This window comes from Salvelinus namaycush, chromosome 16, assembly GCF_016432855.1.
Source record: "Salvelinus namaycush isolate Seneca chromosome 16, SaNama_1.0, whole genome shotgun sequence".
In the NCBI taxonomy this organism is placed as follows: domain Eukaryota; kingdom Metazoa; phylum Chordata; class Actinopteri; order Salmoniformes; family Salmonidae; genus Salvelinus; species Salvelinus namaycush.
In genome coordinates this window covers 47,063,496-47,080,685 of record NC_052322.1, presented here as the reverse complement: position 1 = coordinate 47,080,685, position 17,190 = coordinate 47,063,496, and the positions used below count along the sequence as shown (strand labels likewise).

At 41.8% G+C, this 17,190-nt stretch overlaps 1 protein-coding gene across 2 annotated transcripts in view; it reads right to left on the bottom strand.

Annotated features, from left to right (window-relative positions):
• The window catches only part of LOC120060804 (nociceptin receptor-like), a 74,672-nt gene that overhangs the window by 6,973 nt on the left and 50,509 nt on the right, over positions 1 to 17,190 (bottom strand). Inside the window, exons 2-3 of one of the 2 annotated variants that reach the window (XM_039010225.1) lie at positions 16,484 to 16,832; positions 8,863 to 8,872 (exon numbers count right to left, since the gene is read on the bottom strand). In XM_039010225.1, coding sequence (XP_038866153.1) covers positions 8,863 to 8,872; positions 16,484 to 16,832 — 359 coding nt within the window. Of the gene's footprint in view, positions 1 to 8,862; positions 8,873 to 16,470; positions 16,833 to 17,190 lie in introns of both variants that reach the window. The other variant, XM_039010226.1, reaches the window with a different exon arrangement.

Sequence of the window (17,190 nt, the reverse complement as noted above, 5' to 3'; positions counted from 1 at the left end):
TGCACATCAATCACTCCAGTGTAAATGGCTAAATTGTAATTATTTTGCTACTATTGCCTATGTATTGCCTTACCTCCTTACTTCATTTGCACACACTGTATACAGATTTTCCATTGTGTTATTGACTGTATGTTTGTTTATGTGTAATTCGGTGTTGTTGTTTTTTGTCGCACTGCTTTGCTTTATCTTGACGAGGTCGCAGTTGTAAATGAGAACTTGTTCTCAACTGGCCTACCTGGTTAAATAAAGGTGAAATAAAACAATTAAAAGCCAAAGGGGTAGGAATACTTTCTGAAGGCTCTGTAGCTAGCAACAAGGACAAGAAGCTGCCGTGTTAGGAATCGTAGGTGGTCTCATTTCAGCGGGTTTCATCTTGTTCTTGATACCATGTCTTGTTTTGATTCTCACATCTATGCTAATATGAATCCAAATTGCTAGCTAGCTAAAAAACAACTGTAACGATGCATTTGAGAGACAACAAGTGCTCATTGTGCAAATGTATTTATTTTTTCAATAGATATTCGGAGGCGAAATATAGTTAAAATGTCGTCAACAATCTAAGCCATCCCCGTCAGTTTTGCCCCATAGTTGTGCACCCGTCGGTTTTGTCGCTCAACAACCAACATGTCTATAGGACAGAGGGTTTATTATTATAGTAGAAGGAATGAGAGGACAGAATAATCCAATCAAACAAAATCACCCCTAAGAATCCAATCTCTTTTGAAAACTCAGGTCCCGTAGAAATATGGAATGACACTTAAACAATATATTCTATTGTGGATTCAACATAGAAATAAATTCTATCACACAAATTCAAAATAAGCACATGGAGTCATTCTGTTTTTTTCCCCTCCCTCGAGGTATAATCACTTAATCTCTGACATTTGCTCGGACATTTCCACAGCCTGCCTTTCAAAACTCTCTAAAAACCGAGCAGCTGGAAAACTCCGACAGTCCTGTAGCTCTTTAATACAACGCTAAATTCAATTCAGTGGAATTTGTTTTTTAACAAACCCTGGCAGCTGAAAGGAGCAATCCTGAACTTCAAAAGACAATTTCTGAGTTGCTATTTAAAAAAGAAACACTTCACATCACTGATGTTTAGAAGAAGCCTCTTTCTTTCTCTCTGGTGTGATTATGACCCTCTTCCTCCCTCCTTTTCAAAAAACACTATCTAGCCTGCTTTCCAAACTGAACAGGTAATCTACGGTTTATTACCTTTAACCTGTGCTCCAACTCTGTAAGGCTGAGAGCTCATCTGAACCTGGATGTCTTTTTACCCTTTAGGATTATGGTTAACCTATTGTTAACCAAATGGCTTCCATTTGGGGCCAATCCTCTGATATATTCAAGTGTCTCTCCTGACAACTGTCTCTGATGATCACATAATAAACAAACAGTACTTCACTAATCAGACCCAGTACATCTCCCTCAATGGCCACACCTCAGACTCCGCTTACTGTTCATCATCCAGCCTTGACTTGCTGCAGTACACCTGTTTGTTTGTCCCTAACAAACCTCCTTACTTGCTTCAGTGAAACGCTTACTTACAAGCCCTTAACCAACTATGCAATGTTAAGAAAGTAAGAGATAAGAATAACAAATAATTAAAGAGCAGCAGTAAAATAACAATAGCGGGGCTATATACAGGGGGTACAGAGTGTGCAGGGGGTACCGGTGTCGAGGTAATTGTGGAAATATGTACATGTAGGTAGAGTTATTAAAGTGACTATGCATAGATAATAACAGAGAGTAGGAGCAGCGTAGAAGGGGGTGGTGCAATGCAAAAAATATTGGTAGCAATATTCTATTAGAGTCTTATGGCTTGGGGATAGAAGCTGTTTAGAAGCCTTTTGGACCTAGACTTGGCGCTCCGGTACCGCTTGCTGTGCGGTAGCAGAGAGAAAAGTCTATGACTAGGGTGGCTGATGTCTTTGACAATTTTTAGGGCCTTCCTCTGACACTGCCTGGTACAGCGGTCCTAGATGGCAGGAAGCTTGGTGATGTACTGGGCCGTTTGCACTACCCTCTGTAGTGCCTTGCGGTCGGAGGCCGAGCATTAGCCATACCAGGCGGTGACGCAACCCGTCAGGATGATCTCGATGGTGCAGCTGTAAAACCTTTTGAGGATCTGAGGACCCATAGGTTTTGTTCACAACTGTCTTGGTGTGCTTGGACAAGTTAGTTTGTTGGTGATGTGGACGCCAAGGAACTTGAAGCTCTCAACCTGCTCCTCTACAGCCCCATCGATGAGAATGGGGGTGTGCTCGGTCCTCCTTTTCCTGTAGTCCACAATCATATCCTTTGTCTTAATGACGTTGAGGGAGAATCTCTCCTTGTCCTTGCACCACAAGGTCAGGTCTCTGACCTCTTCCCTATAGGCTGTCTCATCGTTGTCGGTGATCAGGCCTACCACTGTTTTGTCATCGGCAAACTTAATGATGGTGTTGGAGTCGTGCCTGGCCGCGCAACCAAAAGTGAACAGGGTGACAGAGAAAGAGTGGTGTTTGTCAGACCATGAGACATCACTGTCACTACACTGCATCTGACTGGGTAAATAACTCCTTTATATCTGACTGGTTAAATAACTCCTCTATATCTGACTGGGTAAATAACCCCTCTATATCTGACTGGGTAAATAACTCCTCTATATCTGACTGGATAAATAATTCCTCTATATCTGACTGGGTAAATAACTCCTCTATATCTGACTGGGTAAATAACTCCTCTATATCTGACTGGGTAAATAACTCCTCTATATCTGACTGGGTAAATAACTCCTCTATATCTGACTGGGTAAATAACTCCTCTATATCTGACTGGGTAAATAACTCCTCTATAACTGACTGGGTAAATAACTCCTTTATATCTGACTGGGTAAATAATTCCTCTATAACTGACTGGGTAAATAACTCCGCTATATCTGACTGGGTAAATAACTCCTCTATATCTGACTGGGTAAATAACTCCTCTATATCTGACTGGGTAAATAACTCCTCTATATCTGATTGGGTAAATACAGGCTGAAATAGGAATTTACATGATCAAATAATTATTATATATTATAATATTATTCTTACATACTGTATGTTTGTCATATTTCTGCTGTTGGGAAGAGAATAGGATGTTTTGCAGTAAAATGTGTTGGTAGGAGAAAGCTATGTATGTTTGTTCACATGTAAGTCTGTGATTTATGTTTACTATAGGTTAATGAGGCGATTTAAAAGTGATGTGACTAAAATGAAAGGGAATTTAGTTGACTAAAATGAAAGGGAATTTAGTTGACTAAAAGGGACAATTGTTTTTTTGTCATGTTGACAATAACTAGACTAAATAATTATCCAAATTACAAAATAAAATGTAAGACTTAATGCTATTTTTAGTCAAAATGACTAAAACAAGACTAAATCTAAAAAAGAATGTCAAAATTCACACTGCTAGTTGATCAGTTTCATAACACTTCCTTCGCTGTCCATATCAACGCCTCGGCTTAAACTAGCGACCCTCTGTTCGATTGACAACGTACAATCCAGTTGCAAAAAGGTTCCCGACGTTTTAAGCTGTGGCTGAGTATATCCAGTTTAATTTCAATCCGTTACATGGAGTCTCTGTTTGTTATTTGCTGAACTGATCATGTGTTTTAACATTAAGCGCCTGCTCAAAGTCCTTTTCCTATACAGTAGCTACAGTCAACTTTACATCGGGATGTGAAATTTTATGAATCGATTTTTTTGGTGCCGTGAGACTATCAGGAATGACCCACATGGTATTACACTAGGATGAGAAATACTGGTCCCGTGGATAAACAGCACAGCTTGGTCCCACGGATAAACAGCACAGCTTGATCCCGTGGATAAACAGCACAGCTTGATCCCGTGGATAAACAGCACAGCTTGATCCCGTGGATAAACAGCACAGCTTGGTAAAGCCGGATATTGATATTTGTCTCTGAACAGAGTCTGCTAACACTTCAAGGAACAGAAACATTATCCTTTGAGAGTTACAGTTTTTTTCTCTCTCTCTCTCCCTCTCCCTCTCCCTCTCCCTCCTCTCTCTCTCTCTCTCTTTCTCCCCACCCCCTCTCCCTCTCCCTGCTCTCTCTCTCTCCCCACCCTTTCCCTCTCTCTGCCCACCCTCTCTCTCCCTGCTCTCTCTCTCTGCCCTCTTCCTCTCCCTGCTCTCTCTCTCTCCCCACCCCCTCCATCTCTCCCTCTCTCTGTTCATCCATATCCTGTTCTCTCTCTCTCTCTATCTCACCCTCTTTCTCGCTCTGTTCCCTCCTCTCTCTCGTTTTCTTCCCCTTCTACCCTCTCTCCCTCACCCCTCTTAATCGCTCTCTTCCCCCATATCTTTCCTCTGTCTCCCCCCTCCCTCTCTCTCTCTCTTTCTCCTCTCTCTCACTGTCTCTCTCTATCTGCGCTCTTTCATTTCATTGTTGGCGACCCTCTCATCTCTGCAAAATGGAGCGTTATCTCACCAGAGCTCTGTCATTTAGAAAAGCCTTATTGGAATCAATTTCTCATCTCTCTGTGTCCTCCCACTCAGTTGGTTTGCATGCACACACACACACACACACACACACACACACACACACACACACACACACACACACACACACACACACACACACACACACACACACACACACACACACACACACACACACACGAACAGACACACACGTACACACACGTACACACACACACACACACACACACACACACACACACACACACACACGAACAGACACACACGTACACACACACACGTACACACACACACACACACACACACATACACACACACACACACACACACAAACACACACACACACACACACACACACACACACACACACACACACACACACACACACAGATCTGTCTCGGGGCGTCTGCTCTGCCTGTTACTGGGCTCAATACCCCGTCGCCAGGTACCAATCATCCCAGCATCGGTTAGGGTCAACCACTCCATCCCTCCCTCCATGGGTGAAAACCTCTCCATCCCTCCTTCCCTCCCTCCATCCCTCCATGGGTGAAAACCTCTCCATCACTCCATCCCTCCATCCCTCCCTCCATGGGTGAAAACCTCTCCATCCCTCCCTCCATGGGTGAAAACCTCTCCATCACTCCATCCCTCCCTCCATCCCTCCATGGGTGAAAACCTCTCCATCCCTCCCTCCATGGGTGAAAACCTCTCCATCACTCCATCCCTCCATCCCTCCCTCCATGGGTGAAAACCTCTCCATCCCTCCCTCCCTCCCTCCCTCCATTAGTGAAAACCTCTCCATCCCTCCCTCCCTCCCTCCATCCCTCCATGGGTGAAAACCACTCCATCACTCCATCCCTCCCTCCATCCCTCCATGGGTGAAAACCTCTCCATCCCTCCCTCCCTCCCTCCATCCCTCCATTGGTGAAAACCACTCCATCACTCCATCCCTCCATTGGTGAAAACCACTCCATCACTCCATCCCTCCATTGGTGAAAACCACTCCATCACTCCATCCCTCCCTCCATCCCTCCATTGGTGAAAACCACTCCATCACTCCATCCCTCCATTGGTGAAAACCACTCCATCACCATCACCACTGTGGAGAAAACACCCACTTATATTAACTGTAAGATGTCATTGATGTTATGTACTCTAGGGATGTTGTCGAACAGGAACTCGGCCAACAGACAGTAACGGTAGTCCAAAATGGAGATGACAAGTGGCTGGAGTAGGGCCTACACCACTTCCTGTGTGAGGAAAGGTCGTACTCTAGGGATGTTGTCGAGCACGAACCTACAAGAGTGAGTCAGATATTATGGCATTTTAAAAATACATTACATTATTTTACAGTAAACATGTCATTCAGACACTGTATACCACAGTAGATATGTCATATTACACGTCCCCTAGCTGACCCAGGTGGAACCAGACCACATTACACGCCCCCTAGCTGACCCAGGTGGAACCAGACCACATTACACGCCCCCTAGCTGACCCAGGTGGAACCAGACCACATTACACGCCTCCTAGCTGACCCAGGTGGAACCAGACCAGATTACACGCCCCCTAGCTGACCCAGATGGAACCAGACCACATTACACGCCTCCTAGCTGACCCAGGTGGAACCAGACCAGATTACACGCCCCCTAGCTGACCCAGGTGGAGAGCAATACTCAATCATGAGACATCAAAGCCAAAGGAACTGAATAATATTAAGAAATGCTTTAGATGGAAGGAAAGTAGTGTAGAAACCTTCCCTAAAAATTATTAGACAACAACAAAGTCCGCTCACGTCACTTTCTGTTGAACGGGGACCGAGGGAGAGCTCAGTTTGTTGTTTTGAAAAGCTTTTGTTTTCAAAGTATATTGGAAAGTTTTTTAATAGCGAGCTAAATTTTTTAGTTTGGATCCCGTGGTGCATTTGGCATCTGTTGCTGGGACTGCTACTGTCTGTCCAGTCATCCTGCCATCCAAGGGTGTGAGGAGCTATTTGGCATAGCAGATAGCCTAGCTGCTAACTACAATTGAAGTCGGAAGTTGACATACACCTTAGCCAAATACATTTAAACTCAGATTGTATGTGAAAATTCCCTGTCTTAGGTCAGTTAGGATCACCACTTTATTTTATGAATGTGAAATGTCAGATTAATAATAGTAGAGAGAAAGATTTATTTCAGGTTTTATTTCTTTCATCACATTCCCAGTGGGTCAGAAGTTTACATACACTCAATTACCATTTGGTAACATTGCCTTTAAATTGTTTAACTTGGGTCAAACGTTTCGGGGAGCCTTCCACAAGCTTCCCACAATACATTGGGTGAATTTTGGCCCATTCCTCCTGACAGAGCTGGTGTAACTGAGTCAGGTTTGTAGGCCTCCTTGCTCGCACACGCTTTTTCAGTTCTGCCCACAAATTTTCTACGGGATTGAGGTCAGGGCTTTGTGATGGCCAATCCAACACCTTGACTTTGTTGTCCTTAGGCCATTTTTCCACAACTTTGAAAGTATGCTTGGGGTCATTGTCCATTTGGAAGACCCGTTTGCGACCAAGCTTTAACTTCCTGACTGATGTCTTGAGATGTTGCTTCAATATATCCACATAATTTTCCTCCCTCATGATGCCATCTATTTTGTGAATTGCACCAGTCCCTCCTGCAGCAAAGCACCCCCACAACATGATGCTGCCACCCCCATGCTTCACGGTTGGGATGGTGTTCTTTGGCTTGCAAGCCTCCCCCCTTTGTCCTCCAAACATAACGATGGTCATTATGGCCAGACAGTTATATTTTAGTTTCATCAGACCAGAGGACATTTCTCCAAAAAGTATGTTCTTTGTCCCCATGTGCAGTTGCAAACCATAGTCTGGCTGATTTATGGTGGTTTTGGAGCAGTGGCTTCTTCCTTGCTGAGCGGCCTTTCAGGTTATGTCAATATAGGACTCGTTTTACTGTGGATATAGATACTTTTGTACCTGTTTCTTCACAAGGTCCTTTGCTGTTGTTCTGGAATTCATTTGCACTGTTCACACCAAAGTACGTTCATCTCTAGGGGACAGAAGATGTCTCCTTCCTGAGCAGTATGACGGCTGCATGGACCCGTGGTGTTTATACTTGCGTACTATTGTTTGTACAGATGAACTTGGTACCTTCAGGCTTTTGGAAATTGCTCCAAAGGATGAACCAGACTTGTGGAGGTTTACAACTTTTTTCTGAGTTCTTGGCTGATTTCTTTTGATTTTCCCATGATGTCAAGCAAAGAGGCACAGAGTTTGAAGATAGGCCTTGAAATACATCCACAGGTACACCTCCAATTGACTCAAATGATGTCAATTAGCCTATCAGAAGCTTCTAAAGCCATGACATAATTTTCTGGAATTTTCCAAGCTGTTTAAAGGCACAGTCAACTTAGTGTATGTAAACTTCTGACCTACTGGAATTGTGATATAGTGAATTATAAGTGAAATAATCTGTCTGTAAACAATTGTTTGAAAAAATGACTTGTGTCATGCACAAAGTAGACGTCCTAACCGACTTGCCAACACTATAGTTTGTTAAGAAGAAATGTGTGGAGTGTTTGAAAAACGAGTTTAAATGACTCCAACCTAAGTGTATGTAAACTTCCGACTTCAACTCTAGCTGCCCATCAAGCTAGCAGAGTTTATTGAGGGCTTGAAGTAGCCAGCGGTGCTGTTAACCGTTGTGGCAGATTGTCCCTGTTATGTGGCTGTCTCGAGGTACAATCAAAGAGGACCAACATGGTTGTGGATGGAATTGCAGAATCTCCACATGAGACGTGGACGGAGTCTGAGGACAAAGTGAGGGAAATGATCTCTGAGAAATTGAAGATGAACCACCGGAAGATTGAGGTGGAGCGCACCTGCAGGACTTGAAATCCCACTGCTGGCTCAGGTGACAGGCCCAGGCCGATAGTGGTCAAGTTCCTTAGGTTCAAGGACAAGGTAGCTGTTCTGGAAAGAGCCAAGAACTTGAGAGGAACGTATATCTTCCTCAACTATCCTGAAGCTGTGCACCAAAAGAGGAAAGAACTTATCCCAGCCATGAAAGATGCCAGATCGTGTGGATACATTGCCCTCCCAAAAGCCGAGAAGACACACCAATTGATTAATGGACTGCGGAATGTATATATATCTTTCTCTTGCTTTGTTTACTCTTTTCCATATTATGTCTATCTCTGACAAGCTACTCAGGAAATGGATGAAAATAGTCCATATTAATCTACAGTTGAAGTTGGCCTTTACTGGTTCTAACAGCAGACCTATCAGCTTGCTGCCAGGTCTTGGACAAACTGTTGGAAAGAGTCATGTTTGACCTAATACAATGCTATTTCTTTGTACACAAATTAACAACAGACTTTCAGCATGCTTATAGAGAAGGGCAATCAACATGTACTGCACTGATACAAATGAATGATGCTTGGTTGAAAGAAATTAGAAGATTGTGGGATCTGTACTGTTAGATTTCAGTGCAGCCTTTGATATTATTGACCAAAACCTGTTGTTAAAAAAATGTAGGTGTTATGGCTTTTCAACCTCTGCCATATTGTGGATTCAGAGCTATCTTTCTAGTAGAACTCAAAGGGATTTCTTTAATGCTTCTAAAATGTAAATGTAAAGTATGGTGTACCGCAGGGCAGCTCTCTAGGCCCTCTACTCTGTTCTATTTTTACCAATGACCTGCCACTGGTATTAACCTGTTTGGGCTGCAGGGGCAGTATTGAGTAGCCGGATAAAAGGTGCCCATTTCAAACGGCCTCGTACTCAATTCTTGCTCGTACAATATGCATATTATTATTACTATTGGATAGAAAACACTCTCTAGTTTCTAAAACCGTTTGAATTATATCTGTGAGTAAAACAGAACTCATTTTGCAGCAAACTTCCTGACAGGAAGTGGAAAATCTGAAATCGATGCTCTCTTCTAGGGGCTGCCTATAAAGGTCCTTGATATTTATTAGATTACATGCACTTCATACGTCTTCCACTAGATGTCGACAGGCAGTGAGAGAAGAAATTGAGTGTATAACTTGATCTGGGCTCGAATAAATGCTCTTTGTATGACGTGTCACCAGTTTCCTGTTTTCTGGAGAGCGCGCGAAGGGACCTGGTTTTGCCTTCTGTACAGCTGTCGTTATAGACGACTAATATCTCCGGCTTTGATTTTATTTGATACATGTGACAATATCATCGTAAAGTATGTTTTTTCAATATAGTTTCATTAGATGATTGAAATTTTTTCGGGACGTTAGGCGTGTTGCGTTGTCTGCGTATGTTCAGGAAGGAGAGCTTAGCGCCACTTTGCTAGCTTTCCGTGCTAATTGACTGGAGAAGAGGACATTCTAAATCCAAACAACGATTGTTCCCGACAAAGGACCCCTTGTACAACATTCTGATGAAAGATCATCAAAAGTAGGACCCATTTTATGATGTTATTTCATATATCTGTCGAACATGTTGTACTAGTAGGTTGCGGCCAGGTTTTGGGCACGCTCTCGCCATAACGTAAACTGCATATCGTAATGAAGTTATTTTTAGAATTCTAACACGGCGATTGCATTAAAACTAGTGTATCTATCATTTCCTATACAACATGTATTTTTTAGTTATGTTTATGAATAGTTATTTGGTCAGAATATGTGAGTGCCAGAAAAATATCCGGACGTTGTGGGAAAAATATGCTACGTTAGCACAATGTATAACCACTGATTTCAGCTCTAAATATGCACATTTTCGAACAAAACATAAGTGTATGTATAACCTGATGTTATAGGACTGTCATCTGATGAAGCTTATCAAGGTTAGTCAAAAATTATATATATTTTGCTGGTTTGTTACGATCGCTAACCTTTGCTGCTGGGGAATGGCTTGTGTTTCTGGCTATTGTGGTAAGCTAATATAATGCTATATTGTGTTTTCGCTGTAAAACACTTAAGAAATCGGAAATATTGGCTGGAATCACAAGATGCCTGTCTTTCATTTGCTGTACACCATGTATTTTTCAGAAATGTTTTATGATGAGTATTTAGGTATTTGACGTTGGTGTCTGTAATTACTCTGGCTGCTTCGGTGCCATTTCTGACGGTAGCTGTGATGGTAGCTGCAATGTAAAACTGATTTATAGCTCAAATATGCAAATTTTTCTAACAAAACATAGATTTATTGAATAACATGTTATAAGACTGTCATCTGATGAAGTTGTTTCTTGGTTAGTTTGGTTGGTTCTTGGTTAGTTAGGTTGGCTTTGTGCATGCTACCTGTGCTGTGAAAAATGTCTGTCCTTATTTGTATTTGGTGGTGAGCTAACATAAATTTACGTGGTGTTTTCGCTGTAAAACATTTCAAAAATCGGACATGTTGGCTGGATTCACAAGATGTTTATCTTTCAAATGCTGTATTGGACTTGTTAATGTGTGAAAGTTAAATATTTAAAAAATATATATTTTGAATTTCGCGCCCTGCACTTGAAGTGGCTGTTGTCATATTGTGCCCGGCTTCGGGCTTGCAGCCATAAGAAGTTAAACAAAGCATGTGTGTCTATGTACGCTGATGTTTCAACCATATACGCATCAGCAACCACAGCTAATGAAGTCACTGAAACCCTTAACAAAGAGTTGCAGTCTGTTTTGGAATGGGTGGCCAGCAATAAACTGGTCCTGAGCATCTATTAAAGTAAGAGCATTGTATTTTACCTTTATGTAACTAGGCAAGTCAGTTAAAAACAAAATCTTATTTACAATGACATTCTACACCAGCCAAACTGTGCACCACCTTACAGGACTCCAAATCACAGCTGGTTGTGAAACACCCTGGATTTGAACCTGGATGTCTGTAGTGATGCCCCTAACATTGAGATGCAGTGCCTTAGACCGCTGCGCCACTCAGGAGGTCTGGAACAAAGCATTCCCTAAGTTCTCAGCTGAATCTGGTAATGAAAGGTGTGACTGTTGAACAAGTGGAGGAGACTAAATTACTTTAGATCGTAAACTGTCATGGTCAAAACATATATTTTCAATGGTTGTAAAAATGGGGAGAGGTCTGTCCATAATAAAGAGATTCTCTGTTTTTTGACACCACATTCCAAAAAGAAAGTCCTGCAGGTTCTAGTTTCATCTTATCTTGATTATTATCCAGTCGTGTGGTTGAGTGCTGAAAGGAAAGACCTAGTTAAGCTGCAGCTGGCCCAGAACAGAGCGGCACGTATTGCTCTTAATTGTAATCAGAGGGCTGATATTAATACTATGCATGCCAGTCTGTCTTGGATAAGAGTTGAGGAAAGACTGACTGCATCACTTGTTATTTTTATAGGAAATATTAATTTGTTGAAAATCACACATTATTTGCATTGTCAACTAACACACAGCTCTGACACACACACTTACCCCACCAGACATGCCACCAGGGGTCTTTTCACAGTCTCCAAATCCAGAACAAATTGAAAAAAGCATACAGTATTATATAGAGCCCTTATTGCACGGAACTCCGTTCCATCTCATATTGCTCAAATAAACAGCAAACCTGGTTTCAAAAAACAGATAAAGCAACACCTCACGGCACACAACGCCTCTCCCCTATTTGACCTGGATAGTTTATGTGTACGTATTGATATTGATATGTATGCTACGTGTGCCTTTAGCCTTTAATTGTTTTTATGTAGTTCTGTCCTTGAGCTGTTCTTGTCTGTTATTGTTCTGTATTATGGCATGTTTCATGTTTGGTGTGGACCCCAGGAAGACTAGCTGCTGCCTTTGCAAAAGCTAATGGGGATCCTAACAAAATACCAAATACCAAATCCCTTTCAGACAACTTCCTGGACAAAATATTTCACTGTAATAGTGAAGGTGTAAACTTGGCAGTAGAAAACCTTAACAGTTTATTTGACCTCTCAGCTTCCCTATTAAATCAACTAATTTCAAGCAGAAAACCTAAGAAAATTAACAACAATGACAAACGGTTTGATAAAGAATGCAAAAACGTAAGAAAAGAAATTGAGAAACCTATCCAACCAAAAACATAGACCCCGAAAACCTGAGCATACGCCTTCACTATGGTGAATCACTAAAACAATGCAGAAATACACTATGGAAAAAGAAGGAACAGCACGTCAGAAATTAGCTCAATGTAATTGAAGAATCCATAGAATCGAACCAATTCTGGGAATATTGGAAAACACTAAACAAACAACAACACAAAGAGTTATCTATCCAAAACGGAGATGTATGGATAAATCACTTCTCCAATCTTTTTGGCCCTAAAACAAAGAACAACCAGCAAAAACATATTCTCTCTTGGGTAGGGGGCAGTATTTTCACGTCCGGATGAGAAGCGTGCCCAAAGGAAACCGCCTGTTACTCAGGCCCAGAAGCTAGGATATGCATATTGGTAGATTTGGATAGAAAACACTCTAAAGTTTCTAAAACTGTTAAAATAATGTATGTGAGTATAACAGAACTGATATGGCAGGCGAAACCCCGAGGACAAACCATCCCCCCCAAAAACAATCCAGCCCACCACTATTTTCAATGGCTGTCACTTTTATTATAAGGTGAAGTCCTCCCAGATTGCAGTTCCTAGGGCTTCCACTAGATGTCAACAGTCTTTAGAAAGAGTTTCATGCTGGTTTTTGGAAAAATTTGCCAGAAATTGTAGTTTTTCTAGGTGGCTCCCATTTTGGCTGTAGTTTCCAAGCGCGTGAATGAGAGCGCGTTCTTTGGTGTTTTTCTCCGGTAAAGACAATAACGATTCTCCGTCTTAAATTTTAGCGTTTATTTATGTATTAGGTTACCTAAGGTTTGATTATAAACGTTGTTTGACTTGTTTGGAAAAGTTTATTGGTAACGTTTGGGATTCATTTTGTATGCATTTTGAAGGGGGGAAACTGGGTGGATTATTGACTGAAGCGCGCCAGCTAAACTGAGTTTTTATGGATATAAAGAAGGACATTATCGAACAAAAGGACCATTTGTGATGTATCTGGGACCTTTTGGAGTGCCAACAGAAGAAGATCATCAAAGGTAAGGCATTTATTATATCGCTATTTCTGACTTTCGTGGCGTGCCTGCCTGGTTGAAATATGTTTTTCATGGTTTTGTATACGGGGCGCTGTCCTCAGATAATCGCATGGTGTGCTTTCGCGTAAAGCCTTTTTGAAATCTGACACAGCGGCTGGATTAACAAGAAGTTAAGCTTTATTTTGATGTATTACACTTGTGATTTTATGAAAGTTAAATATTTATAATTCTGTAGTTTGAACATCGCGCTCATGCAATTTCACCGGATGTTGGCCAGGTGGGACGCTACCGTCCCACCTGCCCATAAGAAGATATACATGACCAAATACAAATCTTAGAATATTTTATAAAAGACTACCCACTGGATTCTTTAATTACGTTGAATGAACTACAGGACATAATACAAACCCTCCAACCCAAAAAGGCCCGTGGTTTTGATGGTATCGTAAATTAAATGACAAAATATACTGACCACAGATTCCAATTGGCTAAACTTAACCTCTTTAACATCATCCTTAGTTCTGGCATCTACCCCAATATTTGCAACCAAGGACTGATCACCCCAAACCACAAAAGTGGAGATAAATTTGACCCCAATAACTACTGTGGGATATGCATCAACAGCAACCTTGTGGAAATCCTCTGCATTATGATTTAAAGCAGACTGGTACATTTCCTCAGTGAAAACAATGTACTGAGCAAATGTCAAATTGGCTTTTAACCAAATTACCGGAGGACAGTCCACGTATTCACCGTCCACACCCTAATTGAAAAACAAACTAACTAAAACAAAGGCAAAGTCTTCTTATGCTTTGCTGATTTCAAAAAAGCTTTTGACTCATTTCAGCATGAGGGTCTATACAAATTGATGGAAAGTGGTGTTGGGGGTAAAACATACACCATTAAAAAAAACCTGTACACAAACAACAAGTGTGCAGTTAAAATCGGCAAAAAACCTCCCACAAATTTTTTTCCACATGGCCGTGGGGTGAGACAGGGATGCAGCTTAAGCCCCACCCTCTTCAACATATATATCAACTAATTGGCGAGGGCACTAGAACAGTCTGCAGCACCCGGCCTCACCTTACTAAAATCTGAAGTCAAATGTCTACAGTTTGCTGATGATCTGGTGCTTCTGTCACCAACCAAGGAGGGCCTACAACAGCACCTAGATCTTCTGCACAGATTCTGTCAGACCTGGGCACTGACAGTAAATCTCAGTAAGACCAAAATAATGATGTTCCAAAAATGGTCCAGTACAAATTCCATTTAGACACCGTTGTACTAGAGCACAAAACCCCCCAGATATATACCTCAGCCTAAATATCAGCGCCACAGGTAACTTCCACAAAGCTGTGAATGATCTGAGAGACAAGGCAAGAAGAGCCTTCTATGCCATCAAAAGGAACATAAAATTCAACACACCAATTAAGATCTGGCTAAAAATGCTTGAATCAGTTATAGAACCCATTGCCCTTTATGGTTGTGAGGTCTGGGGTCCGCTCACCAACCAAGACTTCATAAAATGGGACAAACACCAAATAGAAACTCTGCATGCAGAATTCTGTAAAAATATCCTCTGTGCATAACATAAAAAAAACAAACAATGCATGCAGAGCAGAATGAGGCCAATACCCACTAATTATCAAAATCCAGAAAAGAGCCGTTAAATTCTACAACCACTTAAAAGGAAGCGATTCCCAAACCTTCAATAACAAAGCCATCACCTACAGAGAGATGAACCTGGAGAAGAGCCCCTTAATAAGTAAGCTGGTCCTGGGGCTCTGTTCACAAACACAACCAGACCTCACAACTCCTCAGAACAGCAACACAATAAACCCAACCAAATCATGAGAAAACAAAAAGACAATTACTTGACACATTGGAAAGAATTAACAAACATTTTTGGCAAACTAGAATGCTATTTGGCCCTAAACGGAGAGTACACAGTGGCAGAATCCTGTCCACTGTAACTGACTCCAAATTAAGGAAAGCTTTGACTATGTACAGACTCAGTGAGCATAGCCTTGCTATTGAGAAAGGCCGCCGTAGGCAGACCTGGCTCTCAAGAGAAGACAGGCTATGTGCACACTGCCCACAAAATTAGGTGGAAACTGAGCTGCACTTCCTAACCTCCTGCCAAATGTATGACCATATTAGAGACACAAATTTCCCTAAGATTACACAGACCCCCAAAGAATTCGAAAACAAATCCAATTTTGACCAACTCCCATATCTATTGGGTGAAATACCACAGTGTTCATCACAGCAGCAAGATTTGTGACCTGTTGTCACAAGAAAAGGGCAATCAGTGAAGAACAAGAACCATTGTAAATACAACCAATATTTACATATATATATATATATTTTTTTTTTTTTGGGGTACTTTAACTATTTGCACATTGTTACAACACTGTATATAGCCATAATATGACATTTGAAATGTCTCTATTCCTTTGGAACATTTGGGAGTAGAATGTTTACTGTTAATTTTTTATTGTTTATTTCATTTTTGTTTATTATCTTTTTCACTTGCTTTGGCAATGTAAACATATGTTTCCCATGCCAATAAAACTACTTAAATGGAACTGAAATTGAATTAAATTGAGAGAGAATCTGAATATAGATGAACACAGAGGTCAGAGGTCAGACTGAGGGTAGAACAGATAAATCAGACTTGATAATTAACCAAACAATGTCTATTTAACATCCTTATTTTTCAGAGCTGATCTGGTGAAAAGACCAACTACCGAAATAAATATCAGAATTGGGGCTGCCTGTCTAAACGTAGCCACAGACAGACAGACAGACAGACAGACAGACAGACAGACAGACAGACAGACAGACAGACAGACAGACAGACAGACAGACAGACAGACAGACAGACAGACAGACAGACAGACAGACAGACAGACAGACAGACAGACAGACAGACAGACACCCAATATAACCTACTGTTATGTTCGACCTCCACCTCCACATCTCCCAACACCATGGCCGGTACCCCTATCGCCGACGCCAGGACCCACACACAGATGTTGACCACCTTGGCCTTGTGGGGCGTCCTCATGTCCAGGGCCTTGACCGGATGGCACACGGCCACGTAACGATCCATGCTCATCACGGTCAGAGTAAATGTGCTGGTGAACATGTTGTAGTAGTCGATGGAGACCACGGCCTTGCAGAGGGCGTTACCGAACGGCCAGAAGCCCAGGAAAACGTCTGTTCCCTGGAATGGTAAGGTAGCGAGAACCAGGAAGTCAGCCAGAGCCAGGTTAAATATGTAGATGTTGGTGGCTGTCTTCATCTTGGTGTACCTGGCAGAGAGGAGAATTGTATTAATAGATATGTAGATGTTGGTGTAACTGGGTAGAATTGGCGGCTGTTCTTATTATGGTGAAGAATAGCATAGAAATGGATCTTATACCTAGATTGAAAGCCACTGTAGTGGAACACCAAGTCAAGTTGGAAAACGGATACAGTCAGTGCCAAATATTGAACATCCATTTGTTGAAACACACACACACACACACACACACACACACACACACACACACACACACACACACACACACACACACACACACACACACACACACACACACTGTCTGTCTGTCTGTCTGTCTGTCTGTCTGTCTGTCTGTCTGTCTGTCTGTCTGTCTGTCTGTCTGTCTG